General features: G+C 41.3%; 1 protein-coding gene across 2 annotated transcripts in view; it reads right to left on the bottom strand.

Moving 5' to 3' along the window:
- Positions 1-4,204: 4,204 nt before the first annotated feature.
- LOC109318514 (zinc finger and BTB domain-containing protein 8A-like) overlaps positions 4,205-13,652 on the bottom strand; it is a 27,689-nt gene continuing 18,241 nt past the window's right edge. For both annotated transcript variants that reach the window (XM_019547830.1, XM_019547831.1), the window contains exons 2-4: positions 12,134-13,116; positions 6,238-6,404; positions 4,205-5,122 (exon numbers count right to left, since the gene is read on the bottom strand). In XM_019547830.1, the coding sequence (XP_019403375.1) occupies positions 4,790-5,122; positions 6,238-6,404; positions 12,134-13,103 (1,470 nt within the window). In that variant the 5' untranslated portion in view covers positions 13,104-13,116 and the 3' untranslated portion in view covers positions 4,205-4,789. The remainder of the gene's footprint in view (positions 5,123-6,237; positions 6,405-12,133; positions 13,117-13,652) is intronic.

Raw genomic sequence — 13,652 nt, 5'->3', positions numbered from 1 at the left:
GTTTTTCTTAGACCCTGTTGTGCAATTGCTGAGGAAAGTTCCCTTGCCTTTTTCTTAAATACTTGAACTTTCCTCCACTGGCACTTCCACTATCCCACTCACTCCTGGAATTAAAAAAAAAAAAAAAAAAAAAAGAAGTGTGTGTGCCCTACCCCCACCCTCTCCAAACTAATATTCACTAGCTATCCCTTATTTAAAATCAGAAGAAAAATGGAGACAAGGCACTCTAGTTCCACTGTACAATACACTAGTCATATGATGATGTCTCCTTGCTGGTTTGCACCAAACATTGTAAGTGCTTTGTCTCCACTTAGGACTTTTCAGTTGGTTATTTTTGCTCCCCCCCCCCCAGTGATGAGAAGACAAATCCTTTGTTTTCAGGTTTGGCTTTGGGTGGGATAGGCCGAAACTGAGGGAGATGAACAAACACTTTTTTTTTTAAAGGAAAAACAAAATTACAAACAAATAAAATCTGCATTTCTAATAAATTGTTTGTGAATGTGTGACTAGTTTTTGGAGAGCAGATGTTTAGGATGAGTAAAGTTGCATTTGTACCTAACTTTGCACAGGATTGAGCACTTGCCCCTCGTTATTGCTCTAGCCTTCCGTAGTGTAAATGAGAACTAATGTTTCTTTTCAAAGCAGTGTACAGATGTATTGTGAGGGACTCTCACTGTTCTCACTACTGTTCTACACAGGGCAATGAATATCCCTGGAAATGGTAATTCAGGTACCTTCTTTTTACAAACTATGATCTTAAAGGAGAAGGAATGACCTGTCAAATGGTCCCAGAAATGAGTGAGTACAGTTTGGGGGTTTCCAACCTGTCTTAGCATTGCATGCCTGAAATCCAGCCCGAGTGCCTGAAGAAGTAAGTCTATACTACACTGGGTAGTCGCACTCAATTGTCCTTCATTTTTATTTTTCAGAGAGCAATGGAGTGAAGAAAGAGAGTAGATTCATTTTAAGTAGCTTATTTTAACATCTTCCCCTTTTTATGGTACCCTCTGTTTGTTTGATTTTTGCTGAAACCAAACTCTATTCTGAAGGTCCAACTGGTCTAGTCGAATCTTGGTGATGCTGTAGGGGCAGGCTGTGTTTTAGGGATCGAGCTCGAAGTGCTGCCTTACGGGTGGTCACTGGGAAGGGGTTGCAAATGGGCTTACCACACAATGCATTTGTTCCTCAAACAATGCATCCCCTGTGTTGCCTTTCACCTCAGAGGTGGGAGAGGCTACTTAAACCAGGGGGTGGGAAAAGATGGCGTGTGACAGATCCGCTGGGTTTGGTGTGGGAAGGAGCGTATGTGGCCAACATGGTTGGGAGTTGTGCTCTTCCCACAGGAGTGTAGCACTACCCTTGCAACAGGTAGGAGGCTCTGAGGAGATAAAAGGAGCCCAGGCAGGCCCCGCCCACTAGAGCCAGAGGGCCTGAGAGGGGTTCTAATGGGCCACATGGCTGTCACTCAGGCCATTGGCGGGAAAGCAGTTCCCTCAGCTAACATCCCATTGGCTGACAGAGTCAGCTGACTGTTCAGACCAATGGTGCCTCGAGTTCTGTTCCTGTCAGGAGAACAAGACAGCCTGAGGGGGACAAACACTGGCTGGGTGGGGGAGATAATCCCTGAGGTGGTTTAAACTGATTTAGGGGTGTAGATTGTAGCTGTGTTGGTCTCAGGACATAGGCTGACAAGGTTCTTTGGGTGAATCTGATATCTTTTATTAAAACCAACTTAAATAGTTGGGAGAAAAAATTTTAAGTTTCCATTTCAAATGACTAAATTCAATATCTTCCATGTTACAGGGGGGTAGGTTTCCTTTTAGCTTAAGGAGGTAGAGGGGCCTCCACTTTAAAGCATGCAAGAAGTGAGGAGCCACGGGGTGCTGTGTAAAAGGGGGCAGCCTGAAGGGCCAGTGAGGAAGGTCCAGGCCGTGCCATGACGACCAGAGATGCAGTTGGAGGTCTCTATCGGGAAGCCTTTGCCAGGGAGCTCGCTGCAGGGCAGGCAGGACCAGCAGGGTTGTCAGCGTGATGAGGAGGAAGAGCACCAAGTGACATCTGGTGAGAAGTCTGAGGTATTTCTTTTGGCCCCGCATCGTTGGTGTTGGTCTTTCAATCGCAGGGCAGCTCTTTAGGAGTAGGGGGGAGGAGGGGTGGAAGTCAGCACATTACCATTATTTATGAAATCCCGCAAGAAAAATCTACAAGGTAACATGTTTTGTTTTGGTTTTTCTTCCTCTAGGTGCAGATGGATGGGCAGTAAGATGCACGGGACCATCCTCTGGAAAGGTGAATGTGAACTCAAAGCTCGTGCCCCTTGCAATTGTTCTGTTCTCCCCTCGCTTGAAAATGTGAAAATAGGTACTGCCTGGCCTCTCTCCTGCTAACGAGGAACTGGGATCTCCATCTTGTTCAAATTGGATTGCTTGCAAACATAGGAAGAATCTGTTTTTAATGGCTGCATTGGCTCCTGGGGCAAACCATCATCATTGGTGCCTTCACACAAAGACTTGCAGGTATTTCAAAATGTTTGGGGTTTTTGGTTTGTTTGTTTGTTTTTGAGAGGCTCCTGGAAATTATTGGTGAGACTGCTCAGAGCCAGTCCTCATTGGAGCATGGGAGATATGAGCATTAAATGATTAAATAAATGAAGTACTATGCTGCCATGAGCGATGCAGCACCCTAGTAAATACCTCCTGTTCCAAGTATTTACTGACGGGGCAGCTAAAGGTGTATAGGTTTATAGGGGATGTCTGCAAACTTCCTTCCAAGAATACCTACTACATATCCTATGTGCCAGGGGCCTGTAACAGGGAGCCCCCAGAACAAACGCTGGGGCTTAGCATGATTCTTTTATTATATCATTTTGTTACATGGAAAAATAATTGAAAAGCAAAACAATGAATCCTGTCCTCACTGGGTGCATCTACACATGCAATTAATGTGACATGATAAACTCCACGGCCATTTGTGCTGGAGTTAGCCGCTCCTGGGCACAGTGTCTACACAGGACAACAGCCATTTGAACCAGGGTGGCTCAGGGCCCTGGCTGGCTGGGCTGACTGGGCACAATTAACTTGCCCAGTCAGTGTCTACACATGTTTCAGTGCAGTAAAGTACTCTGCTGTAAGATGGTACTGTCCCTGTGTTCTAATATTGAAGCATATGTAGACTGAAACTTTACTGCAGAGCTAATTAGTCAACTCTGCAGTAGAGATGCACCCACTGAGTGGCCACTTTTGCCTGTATGTGTAATTTGCTTTACAACTTACCAATACACTGAGAGCTTACATCTTATGAGAGCTATTCCCACTAGCAGTGGCCCTCCATTGAAAAATATATCTTTGCAAGGAGTCCTCAATAAACTTCTGAGTTATCCAGCTTTAGTTCATACCATATTCCACTGCTAGTCTTCAGTGCCTGGCTTTCTCTTTGAAAGATCGTCACAGTTACTAAGACTTATCAGTGTCTCTGGAACAGAAAGGCTTCCATATAGTTGGGGGGAGCCACAAAACATAGTTTGTAATGATTAAAAAGATGCACAAACAGGGAAATTTGCTTGAGCTGTGTGAAGGGCTTGATTCCCCACTGCTATGCACCTAGTGCAATGCGCAAGATTCTTGAAGTGTGAGGAAATATGATGTTAGTTAACATATCTTATTTCAAACTGTGTATATTATTAAGCCCTCTCTCTGTTCTAAACTAAAAATAAAACCACGTTTGAGTGCTCAGCAGCCTCTGGCCACCTTGCATACTGAGGACTATAGATAGGAGGAGAAACTTCTATAAGGTTTGGTCACAAGTCAGTAGAACTTATGTTCCTAAATCTTAGAGCCATCTGAGTATTTCCCACAGGATTTAAATCTTAATCTGCATTCTAATGCTGTTCCTGACTATATTACGTGGGGGAATCCTGAATATATTAAATGTGTGCAGGGAGAATCTTCACACAGATTACATTTTTAGTGTACTTCAGTGCCAATACTCTTATTTCATAACAGCCATGTCAAGTGAGTCTCAGCTAAAAAAAATCTTAATATTCTAAACTGCACCTGAAGGTGCAGGCTTACACCATCCAACTATACTTTATAGGGGTATATTTATTCCTTAGGTTGTGTTTCGTTTTTTTATGTAATTATTAAAAAAAAGTATTATGTTTTCAGGTAGAGAGGGAGGGGAAAGCCGTTTGAACAGATTAGAAGAATTCCAATTTTAAAAAATGTATTACAAGTAAAAAAATGTAAGCGTTTCATAAGTGAATGTATAGGTTAAATATAGCATCTAAAGACAATTTCTTAGCTGCTAGCTTTAGAAACTTACTGTTTTTCAGAGCAAATTACTCAATAACAGGTTTTTGCTTTGAAGCTATACATCATTTTACTTTCCTTGTAAACAGGTAAACATTAAAACTAGATGAATAAACACCTTTGTAATACTGAAACTTAAAAAAAAACAAACAAACCCCCTTTTTCTAAACACAAAAAGGGACTTTGAAATAGGGAAGGGAAAATGGGTCTTACACACTTGAAAGCAGGAACTTTGAACTGGCCTTGATTAAATATAAAATAAATCCTTTTAGTAGCTCTCCAGATAATTAGTCACTTCTGGACAGTACTTATACCTTATACTACAATATGTCAGTTATGTTGTAGGCCTTATTTTGCTCCCATAGATTTAAGTAGTGTTAGAGATCTAGTAATTATAAACTAAGCTGACCATGGTCTAAAATTAATTGGCAAGATATAGCAAGTCAGTGTTGAGTTCAGCGCTAATACATCTATAAATACAGCTATCTAATATTTGATTTCACATTTTCTTCTGCCTCATCTGCACTATCATTGTTAACTTGCTGGTTAACCAATTTATCAGATTCATCCTTCAATATCTCTACATGTGATCTGTGCTCTTCCTCCAATGGCCACCTGGAATTCTTGTTTCTTATGGAGATTAGGACGGGTTGTTCTGAATCTGTATCATCATTAGGGATATTGTCCACACCAGCTTCAGCTAGACACTTATTACATAGCCTGTAGCGCCGTGTTCCTTGTTGAACCACACGTCCTGTTAAGTCAGTGACATGCTGCTTACACTTTCTGCAGATCAGTTTGCCAGCTCGATGTATCTAAAAAAAAAAAATCAAAATAGAAAAGTCATCTCAGTCCAAGAGCAGAATTAGAAGCTTTTTACTGTCTAAGAAAGAAACGTTTGAAATAATTTTTTCAGTTTAAAACATTAAGTGTTTCTAAACGTGAAAGTCAAGGAATTGTAAACAAGGGACTCCTACACAAAAGAGAAGGACTGGTCTACAGAGATTTGTTAAATAAATTTATCACAAGTACCATATATTTAACACCATTTAAGTAGCTTTGTTTAATCTTCATCTTTTAGTTTCAGAACCCTCCTCAGTTATTCACAATTGAAAGCACTGCTGATGATAAGGAACATCTTTCACTTTTCCTTGCCAGAGGGATGCTGTAATAAAAGCCACACCTCTTTAGGACAGAATGGAATGCTTCTGTGCTACTCCCACCTGTCTATTCACCTAGAGACCACGACACTGATTAGCACGCTGAAACACAAGCCTGTGAACTCCTGGAACACGGACACAAACAACAGGATGCTAAGAAAGACATGGAGAAGCTGTGCTATTCTTTACGTCCTTCATACTTCTCTACAACCAGGCTTCCAAACACAGGTGGATTTAGAGCTAGTTTTTGCCATCATTTTTTTTTTTTTTTTTGTCTGCGGCTAATTTGTTCTCAACTTGCCTTAGTCTGTCGTTTAAGACAATTTTAAAGCCCTGATTAGGACAACCTTAGTTGTCTTTTAAAATACTGTATTATCTTAACACCTTATTTTTAAATTGTGACTTCACGTTTCAAAATAGTCTTCAGTGAAGACTAACATTTTTTATTTATGCACAGAACAGACACGGTTCTGATGCAAGTTCTTTCAAAGCACAGTGCACCTCAACCTTTAACTTTAAAAGGGGAATTTGTCCTCTGGCATATGCAAAAAATGGCTTTTTTGGAACCAACATAGATTCCAATTTTAAGTAGCAATTCGATGGCTGGTTTTGCAAGAGATTTTTAGTCTGGTTCCTAATGGAGGAGACTATTAAATCATTTTATACTTCAGAATAGCGAAAAGTGAATCTTGGGATGGTCCTATATATAATACTGCTTCCATCAACATCAACTTATTTTCTAAGAAAGCCACTCTATTCAAATGACATACTGTTTGGAAATGGCTACGGAGGTGTTCTAGTCTGGTGAACCTTTTCCCGCATGCCTCACATGGATAAGGTCGCTCCCCTGTGTGACATCGAAGATGACGTTTCAGGTCTGCTCTCCGTTTCACTGTATGTGTGCAGAAGGGGCACATGAATCTCATCCTAGGTAGATCTGTTACAGAGAAAACCCTATTAATATGAAAATATTAATAGTCCATTCCCTGTACAGACATTTTGTTGTTAAAATGTAAAGAAGCGGTCTGCTTGCTTAAATGCCTGAGATTATAAGAAAAGCTAAATCCAGAATACAACCGTAAACTTCTTAACCATCTCCTATCACACGGATTTCCTGACTGAATGCATGAAATATGCATTTGGTAGTACTTTATTTCCTACCCAGATTGACTCCATGCTTTGTGATATATAAAGTACCTTACATTTATACATCATAGCCATACACTTACATATATGACCCTTTCTTCTGGTAATAGTTAGAATCCAGGTAGATATTGAATACATTAAAAAGCCTACCTATTCAAGAACTGAAGCAACTTACAATTTGGTCTTTTTTGTGTGATAATGGTACTTCAGCCACATTGCCATACCCACTCCTGTAAGCTAACAGGCTGCTATCTATCCTGGTTGTCATGTAGGAAACACCCTCTGGCGATTCAGCAATAGTTATCTGACAGCATTTTTGGAGAAACCCAAAAGTATCTTTTGGACTAAAGAATCAGGGGAGCAAGGGCCAAAGCTTGGAGCCTTCACTTAGACAAGGTTCTTTGGCTGAATCTGATATCTTTTATTACATCAAGTAGTTGGGGAAAAAAAATTAGCAAGCTTTCAGGTTTAAAAATCCTTTGTCAGGCTGAGGAAGTTTCTGCAGTTGGTGTGTGCTCTTTCTGGATGGAATGAATAATAAAGAAGCCTAGACCAACACAGCTACAACCTACACCCCTGCTATCTGACATCACTCTTGTAACTATGAGGGATTTAGCTAGAAAAGGCATTTGAGCTAGAACTGTGCCAGCATGGTAATAAAGAGTAAATTGCTAACACAGACAGTTTTCCAGAGCATTTTGGCACCTGGTAGGGTACAGCCAACACCTTTGTCTCTGGGAAGAGACAAATGGGCAGCCAGCGTAGATCCTTGAGGACTGTTATAACCTGCCAAAAAATGGCATGCTCAAAATAAAGGCTGCTGGATTCTACACTGACTTCAGTCTGGATATTCCTCAGAGTACAAAGTAATAAGCTATGCTCATTATCTCAAAACTAAACAGTTGCAGCTGGGTTACATCCAAGAAAAAAGGCTGTAGTCTCCTAGTCATATGCAGGTGGCAAAAAGCTCACTGGATTACTATTAATGATAAAAAAACAGCAGCTAGGAGTCAAAAACAAAAGTCACCATTAAGTTGTAAATGCTTACAACTTTTGGCAAATTAACTTCTTCAAAGAGACTGGTATAACTTCTATCCTGTTCAGCTGTTTCCCTCGTGTATGGGTTATGTTTCAGTCAATTCATGTCCCAATCTCAGTTAAATACTGAAGTGATGAGCTGCATCATCCAAATCAAACAGAACAATACGTTGTTGGGTGTCATCAATACACTGCTGAAATACTGCATACCTACTCTCAAAATTATCAGACACACATTGAATAGTGGCTTCCCATATTCACAAACCCTTCAAGAATCTTAATAACTATCCATAATTGGTTTTTAAGGTTGATGAGAAGGAGAGAGAGAGAAGGAAAAAAACTCCATTGAAGAACAGCTTCATTCACTTCCGTGAACATTCTAAAGTGAACCAACAATATCTTGTACAAACTATTGACAGCCTCCTATAGGTCCAGTACCATTAGAATAATTGCCTAGTTTACATCTGTTGCGACAATAACAGTGGATGTAAGTTTTTAAAGTTTGGGCCTTCAAATATTTTCTTCCCCAGGTATCTGGGAGTGAGGCTAATGGAGTTTGTTTCATAGTCAAACCTATGAATAGTGGTCAAGCCATCAAGATACTGTGAGGACTGTGACAATACAGCCTTCTCTGCACTCTTGAGAAATAAGATCTAATTCTGACTGATAACTAGCAAGATTGAGTTTATCAAGTAATGTCTTCTTGTGCAAACAGACAAGTACTTCAATCAAAATAACATATACTTTCTAAGAAAGACACAGACAATCTTTACAAGCCAGGAGGGGGATTGGATTAAAAGCACAAGTTGTGGAACAAGCTGAACAATTCTAGTGATTCAGGGAGCACAAGTTCCTGAAACTCTAGCAGAGAATGTGAGTCCCTTTCTCCTCCTCCCAGAAAAATCTTGCTGTCATCACAGAAGCAAAACAGCCCATCCTTAGTCTGCAGTCTTGTCTGCAAAACAGTGGGTGCATCTACAGGAGATGCTTTACAGAGCATTAGACTAATGTGCAGTAAAGAATCACCATTACATGTGTGCAGCAATTACTGCTCAGTAGATTAGTCTAATGCGCCATCTCCTAGTACCTGTAGATACAGGTACTAGAAATCAGCACATTAAACTCATGTGCCAAAGCACATGTATAGACACTGACCGGGAGCAAACAGCTCCTGTTCAGCCTAGGCAGCAGGGGGCCACAGGGGCAGGGAGAGCTGTCCCAGCTTGGCAGGACACTGCCTCCCTGTTACGTGTAGATATGCCCAGTAAGCAGTAGGAGAGACTCAGGGCAGATGTTGAGCTGACATAGGTTTTTTTTAGATGATATACAGACAATCTTTTAAATCTGTGCTGTTGTAGATTTTGAAGATGCTGTTGTGGCCATACTGAACTTTTTCCTTGCTTATCTCATAGACATGCACACACTTTATGATGCAGTTTCCCAAATTCCTTTCATTTCCCTTTTTTGTAAATCATTTGCAAACTATGGCAGCCTGAGAAACAGAAGCTGGTACCTGAAGTTAACCTCATCAGTAGTGGAGGACAAACAAATCTTAGTGTCATGCCAGCCCATCAGAAGAAAAATCTGTCGGTGGAACAAGATTCTTCCTTATAGCTTTTTGGAATATTTTTGCTCCATTTATCTTATAGGATAGAAAGTCCATCCAGATATGTCCCTCATTCCAACAAAAGATATCTGCCCCGATATCAAGTGCAGATTGTAATGGTTCATCCATAATATACCTGTTGCCTAACTTCCAATCCCAGTCCAAAAAAAAAATTGCAAAATATGACAAGATATGCAAGTTGATCCAGTAACAAAATACAGTCAGCCCAGCGGTCAGGAAATCCTGCAATGCTTCAGATTCACATTCTGTATTCAAACAGAAGTTGCCAACAACAATCAATCAATATCTGCATTTCAAAAGATATTGTAGCTAGGAATTAGCTGGCTCACAAAGTGATTCACTAATGGACTGTTAGCTCTGTTGCACTTAAACTACGGTTATCAGAAACCTATCCCAGGAGTTACATACTACCTGGAGAAACTTAAAAAGACATTGTTTTGGAAAGGGAGACCTGCACATTAAGTTGGATGCAGTCTAAGCATGACTGTACCTTTTTTTCTGCTGATTCTCCACTAAAAATATTAATCTTCGTGAACCATGGCCAAGATCCTGGTCTCCTTAACCCAACCTCCTAAGGGTTTTAACATCAAATTAATAGAAAAATAAATAACTTTTTTTAACAGTCTCTACAAAATTGGCACCATCTTGTTCACTCCCTTCCTAACTGCCACAGGAACTGAGGACTTAAGAGTCCCCACAACTGCACTTCACCCATGGCTTTCCCTATGTTTCCAAATAGCACTGCTGTTCCACGTGCTCAGTCACTTGATAATGGCCAAAGAAGCACATTACTATAACTGTTTCATCCAAAGTAACACTATGGTTGACTGCCAAAGGCATCTTAAAAAGATAAAAATGAACACAAAGTACACATTCTTAATATACCTAATATTCACTAATTTCATATTAAAGGGCCATACACCCTACAGTGCCTCACCATCTCTTCCCTGTTTCTGCAGTGATTGTGTATAATAAAGAGATTAGTCTAGACTCTTAACAGGCATGTTTCCTTACTGGTCCTTTTTCCCCCAGTCATAATTTTATGGTCAAACTTAACTATTGAAAGTGACAGAGATATAAGCGTCTCAAAGTTATATTTTCAACAAATATCTGTTCAGTAAAGAGGACTAAGTTTTCACCTTTACAATTGGATTCAAAGCTAACCAGATATTTAAAGGATTAATAAGATTCTTGATGGGCAATTTGGTTGAGCTTTCTAACACTGATAGAAAAGACTGCTTGATTCGTGGAGCAGGGTGGTTGCCTTTTTTTCTGTTTAATCTGACATCCACAACAGGAGCAGGTAGTAAGGACTAGTTTGGTACTTCTTGCAAAGTATTTGTGATTCATGCCAGATCAGGAGAATATAGACTGAACCCAAGAATCAAGTCTCATTCTTCCTCCTGACAATGCTATTAATTACTGAACTATACCATGGAGGTTTTAGACATGATGGACTCAAAGGAAAGCACATTTAAAACTGCCACAGATGTCTTACAGCCACAGCAATTAATGTGCTCTGATTTTAAATGTTTATTTTGCTTCCCTTAAAAATAGCAAATAGATAGGTAATGCTTATGAAGCAGTTTGAAACACGTAGCATATTCAAATATTTTCAATGTCATCTATATCAACATATAGAGATATGCTCCTCGGCTGCACTTTATTAGTGATTTTACTGCTAAGACATCTTGCATAGTCTGACTCAAGAGGAATTTTGAACCTTCCACAGTTTCACTTGTTTTTGCAGTCAGATTTCTTAAAACTGCAACAGATTCTGCAGGTCATTTTAACTATATCTGCAATATGTATTACATATATAGGTTTATTCCTGAAATAAAACCATGCATCATTCATTTAAATTTATTAAATATGTAATTTTACACAGTCCAGGTCATCCACAGCATATTTATATTTTAGGGTTACTTACCATAATTTCGTAACAGCACTTCCTCTATATATTTGCTATTGTTTGTACTTTGGATTCCATGTGGTAAGTTTCCTTAAACTAAAGCCAGGATTTTGCAAACACTTAGTACCACTATGGTACCAAGCAGTACCATAAATCAGTGAGTTTACACCCATACAGAAGAATGAGCGTCTATGCTAAAGTGGTAGCCTAAATCAGGGGTTGGCAACCTTTTGCCAGTACCAGCAGCTGCTTGTGACCCTATCCTCTCATTTCCCCAGTGATCAGCAGGCGCTAAGAGGAGACCAGAGAGAAAAAGGCAGGCAGGCCCTAGGAGTCTGGGGACACTACCTTCTGCTTCTGTGGCTGGAACTGCTACTGATTTACCAAACAGGATTCCAGTCTCTTTGCAGGCTGGACTGAGCAGACAGGCTGTAAATTGACAACCCCTGGCCTAAAATGAATCAATTATTCTTGATAGTTCTATACCACCCAAAAGGTTCCAAGTTATATTAGACCCCACTGTGCTATAGGAACGCAAACAAGAAAATTAAGTCTCTCTTTAAAGAAACAGGAGAAAGATCCAAGTGAAGAGACCTGGGCTGAGATTAATGACAGAGCCAAGGATAGAAACCAGGGTAAAAAAGGGCAGGTGGTGTAAGCAGTTACAGCTCCACTGAAGCCATACCAACTGCAGCTCTTGGTCAAGCTTTCCGACTCATGCTGTAATACCCTGTTTACTAGATTGCTGTGTCTCATTATTCTCTTATGACTTTTATACACAATGAAAAGGACACAGCTGGAAGCTAGGGCATTTAGACATCATCTTGTCTTTCTCAAGGATTTGCAGAAACCCAGTACCCAAAGATACCTGAAAAAGTCTGAAAACAACACCCCCTACCCCCTGGGGGGAAAAAAAAACCTTCAAAATTACATCTCTCCTTACCTTCATTCCAACCACCCATTACACCTAAAATTGTAGGCATAGAGGTATACAATTCATCTGCTTTTAAATCCATTAACTCAGGGGAAGTTCTTGAAAGTTCTTGTTCTACCTGAGCCACAGACCACCTCTTGGGTATCACCTCCGATTCTCGCTCACACTGATAGTCAGGACCAGCCTCCTCATTTTCTGTGTTGAGGTAAATTTCCTCTCTGTGTTGAGAAATGTGGTTAGACTCCAACGCCCTGTAACTTCCACTGCTCTGCTCAGGTTTGTTTGATTTGTACTGCACAAATCCCTCGTTCAGTCGTAGATGCTTTCTGCGCCTTTTCATTGAGCTGAGCTTTTGAATTCTTTTGGTTAGTGGTCCTTCTGGCTGTTGGATATTCATTTGTGGAGAAGGGCAACTGTTGTAATTACTCCAGGAATTTTCATTATCCGTTCCTGCCTTTTCATCTGGGATGATGTGGGAACGTTGGGGGTTGCTTTTGGCTTTCCGTCGTGACCGATAAAATGATGGACGGTCAGATCCACTATTAAGGCTTTTGGCTGAGAGGGTGAAATAATGATCCTTCTCTTTTTCATTAATGTCCAGTGAGGATTTAATGAACGTTTTACACACATTAAGAATATCTGTCATCTGCAGATAGCTCGCTGCGGACATGACTTCAATCACATTTTGACCAGTGAGAGACAGTTTGCCTGAATACACAAAGTCCAGAATAACCACAAACGTCTCAGGAGAGAAAACTTCGAAAGAAGCAGTTGTTGGCTGACTAGTGTCCTTCGAGCTCTGGGAAAGGAGCATTTTGAAATAACCACTACTGGCAAACAGCACATTTCGATGAGCTTTGAAAACCTGCCCCTCAACCAGGATGTTGCAGTCACAGAACAGGTCTTGCCTGCGTTGCTCATTGAGTTGCTCCAGGAGATGAGACTGATGGGATGAAATCTCCATCCCAAAGAGAGACATGGGAAGCGCAGTTCTAAAACAAAGAACAGCAATCTTGACTTGGACAGTGCATTGGGGATGGCACCCTGGGTTTACCCATTTCACAAACCCAGTTCTTTTTCTCTTAAAAATGAAAGGACAGCCAGGGGGTAGCACTGTCACCACAGCGTTTCAGAAGAGGGAAAACAAAGGCACAGCACGGTAAGGAAAAGAGGGCAGAATTGTCATAGGGTTATGAAGAGTCTCAGTGCAGAGAAAGGATCAGAGAAGATGTTCACCACCCGTCACATCTGTCTCGTAGCGGCAGCAACCGAAGTGACTGGGAGCCCGCTTCAGAGCGTGCGCCCGCTCCCGGGGTCCGGCCACCGCCCCCGGGCAAGCGGCAGCGGAGCCGCCCCTCCCGGCGCCATTGGCGGAGGCCGCCGTCACTCACCCGCACGCCCAGTCCAGAGCGGCCGTGCAGCCCCGGGAGCCAGGGACGCCCGACGGCGCTAGACACGCCCGCCGACAGCGCCGAGCAGCCGCTCGCTCCGAGCCCGCCATCGCCGGGCGCGGAGCCCGACGCGGGCT

The sequence above is a fragment of the Crocodylus porosus genome, unplaced genomic scaffold (assembly GCF_001723895.1).
Source record: "Crocodylus porosus isolate Cpor-Errol unplaced genomic scaffold, CroPor_comp1, whole genome shotgun sequence".
Taxonomy (NCBI): domain Eukaryota; kingdom Metazoa; phylum Chordata; order Crocodylia; family Crocodylidae; genus Crocodylus; species Crocodylus porosus.
The sequence above is the reverse complement of the archived record's forward strand: the minus strand, read 5'-3'. Positions and strand labels throughout refer to the sequence as shown.